This window comes from Typopeltis vanoorti, chromosome 9 (genome assembly GCF_054136105.1).
Source record: "Typopeltis vanoorti isolate ZY-2024b chromosome 9, IOZ_Tvanoo_1.0, whole genome shotgun sequence".
Taxonomy (NCBI): Eukaryota; Metazoa; Arthropoda; class Arachnida; order Uropygi; family Thelyphonidae; genus Typopeltis; species Typopeltis vanoorti.
This window is the reverse complement of record NC_143557.1, coordinates 62358173-62370976: the sequence shown is the minus strand read 5'-3', so window position 1 is coordinate 62370976 and position 12804 is coordinate 62358173. Positions and strand designations below refer to the sequence as shown.

Here is a 12804-nt window from a genome sequence, read left to right as displayed (position 1 = left end):
CCAACAATCACCATCTCGTTTTCCTCCAGTTCCCTCATTTCTTCATCTAACACATTCCAGAACTCATCTTTCTCAACTTCCTCTTCCTCATCATGTCTGCCACCTCTCTTCCCCTTCCAGTCATGCTTCCAATATTCAGTGTTCCCACTCACAACATCCTCTCCACCTGCTGGGCTCGCTTCTTTAACTGAACCTGCCCTTGATGTGGTAGCCCTCGTCCACTTCTCACAGCTGTAGGGCGATGTAGCTGCGTGTCACTTAAGGGGTACACCCTAGCCCTTATATCATTTTCTCTTTGACTCATATCATAGCTAGAGCTGGCAGTGAAGTTTTACGACCGAATGCCCTTCCTGACATCAACCCTCGCCATTTATCTGGGCTTGGGACTGCCATTTTTTGAGGCTAGCTTGCCTCCTTCAGTGGCTGCATAAGACGAAATGACTTAGCAAGATAGGAAAGATTCACTCCTAGTCCTCGAATACTCTAATAGCATCAGGGGGAAGGAGCAAGGAGAGGAGAAAGAAGCAAAGAAAGGGGAGGGACCAGTCTACAGAATAATATAACAGAATGTATACTACATGAAGTAAGGCATGGTCCAGCATCTGGTACCTTGGGTTTGCCATGCCTGTACTCACTAAAGTGACCCCTTGAAGTATTATTATTATTATTATGTTAATGATGGAAGCCTGAGAAATGAGCTGAGCAAGCTGCAGTATCTGCAGCCTCATTTCTCTTAATCCCAATGTGGCTGAAATCCAACAGAAGTGTACATCCAAGTGTAGTTTCTATTCTATTCTAGAGGACATGTTGGATTCAATAGGATATTTATAAATCTTATTGCTTGCATAACTCTATGAATCTGAATACATTATGCACTTTTCGTAGCAATGCAATTTTATGTATTTTAATGCAAGCACTATTGCACACAGCTCAGCAGTAAAGTTGCTACATTCTAGTAGGATGTGAAAAGTTATTCTACTGTCTGGGAGGACAGCACTAGGGCCTCTGAATTACTTGGCTTCTGGTGCAGATAGTATTAAAGTTTTTCCTAATTTCAGTTCTAGGTCAGAATGAAAACGTCTGTAGCAAAAATGCATACAAACTGTCTTCTGCTGTGAAAATCTGAACCAATTTGCAAGCGTCCATTTTGAAAGATTGTAAAATCATCTACACAGAGCGTTATTTACAGTTAGAAGAAGTTCTTCAGCTATCAAGTTAACCTCTAATGCAAACAGCAACACACATAAAACCGAAAAAGGTCTCCCTCCTTTTGGATATACAGGCAAGAGAGATTCTCTCCCACTCATACTCTGAAGATTTGGTTGGATAAAAAGTTCTGGATAAAATACCGAAGATTCCTTCTGAGACCAAAACTGTGCAGGTCTTTCAATATTTTAAATTTCCAAGCAGTCATTTGTTTGTTTGTTTTTTCATATCAAAAACCACCGATATTAAGTGCTCACATTTTAAGAAGGCATCTCTAATGGATGCTTCCAGCCAGACTAGATGACCTGTTGTAAAATGCTATTTACAGTTATAAAATTTGTATATAAAATAATATAAAATTTGTATTTACAGAAGCCAAGACTGTGTTCTGGAAAAAATGTTTCTCTCCAGAAACCATAAAAGACGAGTGTTAACTATTTTTCTAGAATCTTGCACAGGCAGCTGGTCAGAGAAATTGAATGGTAAATATTGGGGATTTTGGATCCCTCCATGGCTTAAGAAAGGCAATAATAATCCTTTTGCCAGGTATTGAGAAACTCATTCTCTCAGAAAATTCTGTTGAAAAGATGCAGAAATTGATCCATGGTCAATTCAAACAAAACAGAATGTTATTTTACTGCTCTGCATTTTTCAGCAAGGAATTGAGGGGGGGGGATAGGGAGATGTGGCTAATATTTTAGCAAAAATCTCCTCAAGCATGTCAGCAATCGCTTTTGGATTCACAACTGTGCAATCATTATGTTCAACGATACAGAGAGATAGCTGGTGGATGGAATATCTGCTTTTAATTTTCTGGATTTAAACAGATACTTCTTTGCTCTCAGTTAATTCTGTCCAACAAGCTAGAGTTGGACAGCAATGAGGTATCCACAGAAGATACTCTGCTTTCTTCCAGACTTCTTTGGATGATGTGCAATCATTATTCCATCATGGCTTAGGGAAATGTGGAACAGATTAGATGTTTAAGGGATTTCAGTTGTTGCAACGTGTGTATAAGCTCTGTCATGTGGTTTGCTGCATAACTGATAGATGACTATGACAGCTGAATCTGCTAAAGTAGAGAAGGTGGGCCAGTCAGCTTGCTCAATTTTCCATCGTGATATCTGCAATGTAAGAAGGTTTATATCAGTGAAATTGTCACTGCCATATAGGTTATTTTCAGTTTCCTAGTTGAATTGTGAAAAGAGGGAAGGTGAGTAGACAGTTAAATCATTGCCAGTGAATATTTGGCTAGGCATGTAGAAGAAGGTGTTGCTTCCAGTGTTCAAGAGGAAGAGGTTGTTTTCAAGCACATGATCAACAACTCTTCTGATGACATTTGTTAAAGCACTACCCCCATAGAGAACCACGTCTGTTTTAATCCTCCATTAAAAGCATGGGGTGAATGCTAACTTCAATATGACATCATCAGTTATTCTGGGAGATATCTATTGCAGTAGAAGGTAAATGCAGCATTTCAAACGAGAGTGGGATAGCAACTGCCTCTCTGTTGGTATTACGTGGAGTTGTTGGAGGTGGGTGTGGTTGCCGACTACAGATGGCAACTCCTCCTTGAGCAAGCCCATCTCCTGTGCTGTCTTTAAGAATGTAGTTATGATTCATAATGCCAGATTGTAACTAGAATTTCAGGTACATATACTGTAGGCAGAAGCATATTGGTTTCTACTTCTACAAGAGCCCACCGATGTCATTAATGCTTTGTCAGAATTCATGACAATCCCATTGAAGAAATGTTTTCATTATTTCTTTATAGTGGTATCTGGCTTCCTATGTTGAGAGGTTTTATGTATAGAAAGCTCAGGTGCCACTGATTACTGATAATAGAGCTTCATGATATAAACAACACAAAAAGAAGAAAAAATACATTTATTAAACTTATTTTCTAAAAACTTATACATTTTTCTGGTTTTCTACCCAGCATCTTTAGAGCACAATTATAGCTGTGACCAGCACTAAACTAAATAAATGTGGAAAACAATTCAAACTGTAACTGAAACTGAACTAATGTCCCTTCATGGCACTCTTTATGGGGTCAGATAACTATAAAGTTAATTTGGAGAAGTTAGGCTATAAGGTCTTAACGAGTCTCCCAGATCTTTGGCAAATTAATGCAATCATACTTGCTGAGGTTAAGAGATGGTTCAGAGCTGATGTCAATTCTAAAAATAGCCTCTCAGAGCTATAATAACTTTTTATTATTGATGTTTTCCTCAATCTAATCATATGTGAAGGAGCATCCAGAGAGTGGTCTGCAATCCCAACTTGCCATACAGATTACAAATATAATTTTTGTGTTCTTCAAAGCAAATTGTTAACTGATTTAATATGTCCAAAGGAAGTTAAACTGCAGGAACAAGAAACTCCAGGATATGCAAGAGGATAAAGCTGATCTTCAGGAGAACAGAAAAAGGTAGCTAGCTGAATGAAAGGTTTGAAAGTAACATATTTGCAGAGAACTTTGGCTATTTTTTCTGATGTACCCTTAATATATGGGATTGGAATAGTTTTGATTTTTCCTATGTGTTGGTTGCAGGAGGTATGGAGGGTGCATAGAGTATTTTATCTATTTTATATGGGCTATAATCACTGGTTAAAAAGACATTGCAAAGGTCCCTAAGCTCGGTTTCAAGGGCTATGTCATTTGAACAGATAGCAAAGGCTTGGTTGAAAGGTTTTGTTTTAGCTTTGGATTTTTTTTCTTTTGAAAGAATTGTGGACAGCCAGTGTTCATTATTTCTTCTTCATCAGGGAAAACATCCAAGATATCGAATCAGACTCCTTCTAGGGAGCTTTGTATATGCATGTTTTATTTTCTTGTAGAATAATAAAAATAAAATAAAGGATGACACTTACATTAGGAAAATTACTTAATATTTGCAGAATTTTCAGTTAGGTTTCATAGTCATGAAACCAACTGTATTGTAAATCGATAGTACATTAGTACTAGAGAAGGATTTCCCCTCCCTATTATTATTAATTTTTATTTCTATTTTATTTTATTTTATTTTTTGTATTTTCTATTAATTTTTTTACCTCTCCAGAAACCCTGCTCTAGAGACCAAAACATGGAACTTTTTCAAGACACTTCTAGCCTCCACAAAGGATTGGCATTAAGCAAGGTAGTGGTCTCATGCAGGTTAAATTCATCTATCACCTAAAGACAATCACATATATCCTTACTCATAGCAGGATTTGAACCTGCAGCCTGTTGGTTGGAGAGCAGATATGCTAACCACTCAGTCAACCAAGCTGGCCAGATTTATTATTATGACAATTTTAGGTAAGTGACATTCATTTAAACCAATAGAAACTGGAATTCATTTTAATAAAGCTGTTTTGGTGGAAAGAATTTATTTTTTTAAGGAACTCATGTAAGGCATTTTCTTTGTCTTTCCAAATAATGAAGACATCGTCTACATATCTCCACCAGACTAATGACTTCAGATTTATTTTGGAGAGGATGTCAGCTTCTAGTTTTTCCATGAACAGATCCACACAAGGAGGTGACAAGGGACTGTCCATGGCTAAGCCACCAAGTTGTTCATACATTATATTATTTACTTTAAAATAGTTTGATTTGAGACAATGGTGGAAAAGCTGAGCTATGTCATGTGGATAGAGATTTTTCTATGATTTTGATAACTTCTTCAACTGGTTGGAAGTTTATTTTGTACTTGGTTAGACTATAATAAATTTAGTTTAATCCTTTATCCAAGTGTGAGCAAACAAAGTCTGCACCTGAAAATATCTTCAGGACTGAGGCAGGGTGGACCAAGCTCTCATCACTCCTTGTCTCAGTATCTCCCATCATGCAAAGCACATCTCCTTGCAGACATGTATAATGCTATGCATTAAGGGAAGGGCCACTACCCAGACCGGTTTCGACCTTTATTGAGGTCTCGTCAGTGGGTGGCAGACCCAAAAATGGGTGCACTAAGGCAGAAGCAATGAAGAGGTCATATTTACCTATATGAGTTGCCAACCGGTGTACCACCTTATTATTAAATTACTCTGGATTTAGAGAAAGATGTTGGAAGTTTATTTTGCACTTGGTTAGACTATAATAAATTAAGTTTAATTCTTATCCAACAGATGCACTACCTTGCCTCAGTCCTGAAGATATTTTCAAGTGCAAACTTTGTTTGCTCACACTTGGATAAAGGATTAAATTAAATTTATTATATTCTAACCAAGTGCAAAATAAACTTCCAACATCTTTCTCTAAATCCAGAGTAATTTAGTAATAAGGTGGTACACTAGTTGGCAACTCATATAGGTAAATATGACCTCTCCACTGCTTCTGCCTTAGTGTCACCATTTCTGGGTCTGCCTCCCACTGACAAGACCTAAATAAAGGTCGAAACCGGTCTGGGTAGTGGCCCTTCCCTTAATGCATAGCATTATACATGTCCGCAAGGAGATGTGCTTTGCATGGTGGGAGATACTGTCTCACAAGGAGTGATGAGAGCTTGGTCCACCTTTGCTACGAGTTGCCAACAGATGTACCACCTTGCCTCAGTCCTGAAGATATTTTCAGCGGCAAACTTTGTTTGCTCACACTTGGATAAAGGTTTAAACTAAATTTATTATATTCTTCAACTGGTATGTTTGTGAATAATGACACTATGTCTAGGCTTGCAAGTAGGTCTGTATTTCAGATGTTAATACCTTTTAATTTTTTAGTGAAATGCTTAGAATTCTTTATAGAATTCTCACCATCATGCACAAAAACTTAGCTTCATACATATGCTTAAAAATAGAGCAGAAAATATTATCTCAAAAGAAAAAGATCTCCTTGATGAACTCTCTCTCATATCTCAAACTCTAGTTAGCAATGGTTACCCAAAAAAAATAATCCAAAAGATTCTCCATAGAAACAACCCATAGCAACAACCTTCACGCAGTATACATCGTCCACTGTCATACCTTATGCTCACTTAGTTTCAACAAAAATAGCCAAACTCATGAGGTCTTTCAACATCTTTCAAACCTGTTAAATTACAAGACACATGTTAAGATCTCCTAAGGACAGTATTGCCTTCTACAAGTACGCAGGTGTATATAACATCCCATGTTCCTGTGGACTGAATTATATAGGCCAAACATCAAGAAACCTAGAAATCTGAAAAAAATAACATATAGGAGGATGTTAACAACAACAACAACAGAACAAGTACCTCAGGATTAGCCCATCACTTCTCGATTTCAAACCACTCCATTGATTGGAATAACAGCTCCATGCCTTACATTGAAGAAGATTTCAGATGTAGAAACTTTAAAGAAGCTGCAGTGGTACTCCGGACAGGAGATAATCTAAACTTTAATAAAGTTCATTTTTGGAACACTATTTCAAGAGAAAATACTGCATATGGTATATGATACTTACACTGATGACCGAGGCGTTTCAGCTCCAGTACTGTGAGAACTCGGGGTTCCATAATTCAAAGGTGAGCTAAGATCAATCTCACTAAACACTGGAGGAAAAAAAGGTAGTGCATATATATATATATATATATATATATATATAGACACACACACAAACTGATGAAATATATAAATAAAACTAGTAAACAACAAAGATAAACTGGATTTTTGGATCTGCAGTCACAAAACAATATTATCTATAAAAGAAGGATAAACAGAATACAAAAAAAAAGTTAAATATTAAAACTAAATAGTAAACAATATTAAAAGTGTTATTTTAATCAAGATAACCATCCCCTTAATCATCCAGAAGAACACCAGGTAAAACAAGCTACTTTTAAATGGAAGAGAAAATTGTGAATTAAGACATATTTTGGGCCATGTTCAAAATATTCAAGAAGCAAGAATAACTACTATAGGTATTCGTGCTTCTTGATTGCTAGAATTTTAAGAATTCCTAAGGATACTGAGAGAATAAAACTGAAATACTTTGGACATATTGAAAGAATGGAAGGAGGACTTCTCAAAACAGTAACTGATGGTAAAGTTCCAGAAAAAAGAAGAAGTGATAGACTCTCAATGAGATGGATGATGTGTCTGAAGAACAGTTGAAGCTTTCAGAAAAAACATACAACAGAACCAATTGGTGAGGACTGGTGTAGTACATCACCAAGTGGTTGTGACCATAAAGCATCTGATGATGTTCAATGAATCTATAGATGGAAGGTTTCTGCTCATTTCTGATGAGAACAAACAATTCACAACCCTTGTCAGACCAGTGAAACCTAAAATAACTAATAAAAGCTGAATATGCATGATCCTTCATGTCTTTGAAGTAATTCAAGCCAAAGAATCTACACTGATGAGGGTTGTATTCTCATAAGCTCTCTAGTCCATTTTCAAAACTTTTTAAATTAATATGCATTTGACTTTGAAATAAGCATGAATTTATAATATTCGCTATTTAGAGATAAATAAAATTCTTCTAGCTTTAAAGAAGCGAGCTACCTTGCTGAGCATCAGCAAGATCTTATGAACTACAATACAATACTGAAGGGTCAATTTTCAATCTGTTATGCAAAATAAAAAAAATTACTCAAAATTATTTTTTAAAAAATAATAATAAAAAAATTTGTAATTGCATTTTTGACTATAATCACTCATTACCACATGAATAGAACCTAGACATTTTTTTTCTAACATAATGGTGTAAATAATTTTGTTTCGACTAATTCATGATCCATGTTATTTAATTTGGACCATAATCCATGATCCAAATTAAATAACAAATTTTAGTACTTACTATATCATTACAAGTAATTCAATATAAAAAAAACAATAATAATGAATGTTTATTTAATATCTATAAATATGATATAAATCAGGAGTAGATTGAGGATCAGACCATCAATTATTAATCTCTAATTTAAAGATCCATCTGAAAGCAAATAAGAACAACAGCAACAAAAGATATGACTTTTCACAAATAGACAAGAAATTTACACTGGACATTGAATCAGAGCTCGAGAAACAAAAAAAAACACACCTCAGGAACAAAGCATTGAATCATATTGGACACGCCTAAAACAAGCTATTGCAAAATCTGCAGCCAAACACATCCCAATAAAAAAGAAGAATGATACTCCATGGATTACAAAAGAAAACCAAGAACTAACTGAAAAAAGGTAACAAATTAAAATAACAAATTGGCAAAACCCAAATTACCTGAACCTGAATAAAGCTATTAAGAAATCTAGTCAAAATGATAAAAATAACTATATCCAAAACATCTGTAAAGAAATAGAAAGACACTCTAACGAAACAGCAGATTTACTCAAGAAGGTTAAGGATATAACCAAAATATTCAAACCAAAACTTATAATTGCAGAGGAAAATGGCAAGATCTTAAATGACATAGCCAGAAGATGGAAAGAGTATTGCACAGAGCTTTACGAGGATCCAGCTATTCAACAAGACAAAGGAGCTATGGAAAACATGGAAACAGAACCGGAGATCCTCATAAGTGAAGTAGAACAAGTAATCAAAAATTAAGGAATAACAAAGCCCCATTCAATACCAGCTGAAATGTTGAAAAACCTTGGAGAGAATGCAGTAAACTGGATACACGATTTATGCAATAAAATCTGGAAGATGGCCGAATGACTGGACCAATTCCACCATTATCCCAATCTACAAAAAAAGCAATCACAAGTGTGAAAACTACCGCATCATTGTCCTTATCTCACATACCAGCAAGATTTTACTACACATTATTAAGGAGAGATTATAAAGTTTTATAGACCATCAGATATAGAAGAACAAGCAGGATTCAGAAAAGGTCGAGGGACTAGAGATCATATATCTAACATCAGACAAATAATTGAAAAAGTAAGGGAATTCAACTTAAGCCTTTATCTATGCTTTATAGATTACTCCAAGGCCTTTGACTGCATGAGGTGGGATATCTAATGGGATATCATGCAAGAATCAGAAATACCAAACCATCTAATAATCCTCATAAAGAACTTATATCAAGGAAATCAAGCAACAGTAAGAATTGAAAACTCACTGTCCCCTGCATTCCAATTTGAAAAAGGATCAAGACAAGGATGCATACTCTTACGATTACTATTCAACCTTTACAGCGAAACTATAATGAAAAGATCTCTAGAAAAGTGGAATGGAAGCATTAAATTAGGTGGCCGAACAATCACCAACCTACGATATGCAGATGACACAGTGATAATAGCAACAAGCGAACAGGAATTAAAATCCATCCTGAATCAATTAGAATGGGAAAGCCTAAGCCACAGTTTAAGAATAAATCAGGATAAAACTAAAATAATGATTTTAAACAAGGCAGAAGAGATAAATGTAGAAGGAATTGAAATTGATGACCATTTCAACTACCTTGGAGTGATGATAACAAAAAAAGATGGATGTAAAAAAGAGATAAGAAGAAGAATAGCACTAGCTAAAAAAACAATGACTGCTTTAACCTAGACCAGGAAAGACAGGCACATCTCCAAAAAGACAAAAATTAACCTTGTAGAAACCTTAGTTTTTTCAATCTTTCTCTATGCTTCTGAGTCTTGGACTATGACAAAAGATGACAGAAGAAGAATTGGGGCATTCGAGCTCTGGTGCTGGAGAAGATTGTTAAGAGTATCTTGGACAGAAAAGAGAACAAACAAAAGTATTCTAGAAGAATTGAATATCCACACAAGACTGATAAACAATCTAAAAGAGAATACTGCAATATTTTGGACACATATGTAGAAGAGAAGGCAACTGCCTAGAAAAAGTAATCATCCAAGGTATACCACGTGGGAAAAGAAAAAGAGGAAACCCCCCAACAGGTGGATTGACCAAATATCAAGAATCACTGAACTGAACAAGCAATAAGAGAGGCACAGGAGAGAAAGAAATGGTGAAGCATCATCAGGAAGATCACGAGTCCTCAGACATGAGGAAATCCGAGAGAGAGAAATCTGATTTAATATCAAATTTATTGGTATACTAAATATTAATACTTAGAATTTACAACCTATTAATTTTAAGGCCAATATAGAATCCAGGGCACAAATCTTAAATAATCCTACTAATCAATCAACAAAAAAACTTGATGAGACCTCTTGTAGGGATTCCAATAAAAAGTCTGAAGCATTCACCAATCGTTCATGATTTACTCATGACACAGGGCTTTACTTTCAAAAGCAAGAAACAAATCTTTTTTGTGAAAAAAATAGTGGAAAATAAGGAACCTATATTTGTAAACCAAAAACTTTGACCAAAGTGACTATTTGACAGATTTTCTAAATTCATTACATCTTCAAAACTTAATTTAATCTAGAAATAAAAAAAAAGTAAAGATTTTCCATTGTGTGTGTTGAAATTTTTAAGGTGTTTAAACAATAATCTATGGAATACAAAAGCATAATTTTGAAGAAGAGAACTTGCTCATAAAAAAATTGGGAATGTCAAAAATATTAAAAGAATAGTAAGCTATTATAAAACCATCAACAAATCATCAAATCAAATTCCTGATAATTACGATAGTCCTACATGAAAAAGTTACACCATTACTAACTTCCAATCAAGAATTTTCCTCCAACTTAATCTGTTATCTATCAAGATTCTGATATTATCAGATCATATATTTCTGCCTTTTCAGGCACTTTTTACTGTATGATCCATTTACATCTTGGTCTTTTTCCTGCCAACCTGGCAAACGAACACTTGTTTCACTCATGCTTCCTCTTCCATTGTGTTTAAGTGACCATATCATTCCTGAATGCTAACGATGACAAGATCTCTCCTAATATTGCTTTTTTAATGTGATACTGCCATCTGTTCATTCCACTAATCTTTCTCAGAACGCTCATATCAGAGGTCTCCGGTCTTTGATCAAGTGTTTTATTCCTAACCCAGCTATCAGATCTATAAGTTAAAAGTGGTGTGAACACTCTCTTGTATACAGCTAATTTGGTGTCTTGACTAATTTCTTTCTTATTCCATATAAATTTATTCAGTTGACTTCATATATTTTACGAGTCAAATTCATAGTTCTAATGGATTGGGTCTTACAGGTAGCTTTCATCCTTTGCTGTTGGTGTAAGTAAGAAACCAAGTTTCTTGCTTGCACCAACAGTATTTCTTGCCTTTCTCAAAAGCTTTCCATCCCATGAAGATCTGATGATGAAAATAATGCTTAGGGTCAAACAAATGTGTTTAGATAATTGTCTAGTAGACTGGATGCACTGGTTGACAGCTATCAAAAATTTGTGCATGGGAAACAGTATCACAGAGAAAGAAGATGAAAACAAATGTTCCACAAGATTCATTCCTGGGGAGAGCTGAGAGCATTACTATTTAACTTTTAAGTTGATATCATGAATGAACTGTAAGGAGATATTCAGTTGTTTGCAATTGCAGAGATGTTATTTAGGACTGGTGTCTATGCTGTGGCTCTTCAGGAAATTTGAATACAACGAAAAGCTTTTTTTTTTTTTAAATCTGTCTCCCCCCCCCCACAAACATACACAGAGGAGAGAGAAGTTCCAAGACCTATGACATTCAGTGCTGTAAGTGTAGGGATGTGGTCAGATAGAAGAAAGGAATTTGCTGTGATTTTTGAAGACCTGAGGGTTGTAATCATCAACATATTTATATTCCTTTCTTCTCTCTAATTACTTGTCCACACGCAGTGCTGTAAGTAGACAAGTAGTTAGATGAGAAGTTGATTCGATAAATTTGACGATGAACTGTATATGGTGTTGACCAGCAAATGCTTGTGTTCATACATAATTAGAAGAAAGAGGACAAATGGTATTGGCTAGTTAAGTGGAGCAGCACACATGAAAATACCTATAAAAAAAAAGACAATGCATTTGTGGGAAAAGCACCAACAGGAGGGAGTCACAAAGACAGGGATCATCAGTTAAGTGAATTATTCTCTTCTAAATACAATCAAGCATTCTTAAGAAGTTCTTAGGTGCAACACTCCAAATGATATGCATACAGTATCATTCTAAGGTCAGGCAGATTTGGACTTTATAAAGTGTCAGGAATTGAGCAGGAGTGAAGTATTATTTAGAGTGAAAAAGAATACGAACTTTTTGGAGACTGAAGAGGCAATGGACCTGCCAGGATAGGCTAGATGTCAAAGACAATCCAAGACGGAACAAATTGATCCTGGTTGGCGAGCAGAATATTGTCATAAGTTAGAATGAAGTAAAGCCTGGTCTCCCTTCTAAGAAATGAGACAAAACTGCATTTTAGCAGCACTAAAAATAATCAGGTTATTCTCACTCCACTCAACAATCGCTAGGAGATCAATGTTTAATGCAATGGTTAATGAAGATCTTGAAAGTAGACAAATGAACACAGATACCAGAATCTGAATCTGAAACTTTGAGATTCAGAAATGGATGTTTTGTATTCCATCAGTTAAGACTTGTGAACAAGCATTACTGTAATGATAATAATAATATTCCATGATTTCATGGAAGGCCTAAATATAACCACATCTGTCACTATCTTATAAATTTCACCTGGATTTTCAGAGACGAAAAAACTAGAGAAATTATACTAAGTCAGATAACAAAGATGATACTGGGAATTTGGCATGTCAGAGCAAATGTGAGATGAGAT

At 35.4% G+C, this 12804-nt stretch overlaps 1 protein-coding gene across 3 annotated transcripts in view; it reads right to left on the bottom strand.

Moving 5' to 3' along the window:
• dpa (disc proliferation abnormal) overlaps positions 1–12804 on the bottom strand; it is a 238270-nt gene that overhangs the window by 169916 nt on the left and 55550 nt on the right. For all 3 annotated transcript variants that reach the window (XM_090398134.1, XM_090398132.1, XM_090398133.1), the window contains exon 5: positions 6614–6701. In XM_090398134.1, the coding sequence (XP_090254260.1) occupies positions 6614–6701 (88 nt within the window). The remainder of the gene's footprint in view (positions 1–6613; positions 6702–12804) is intronic.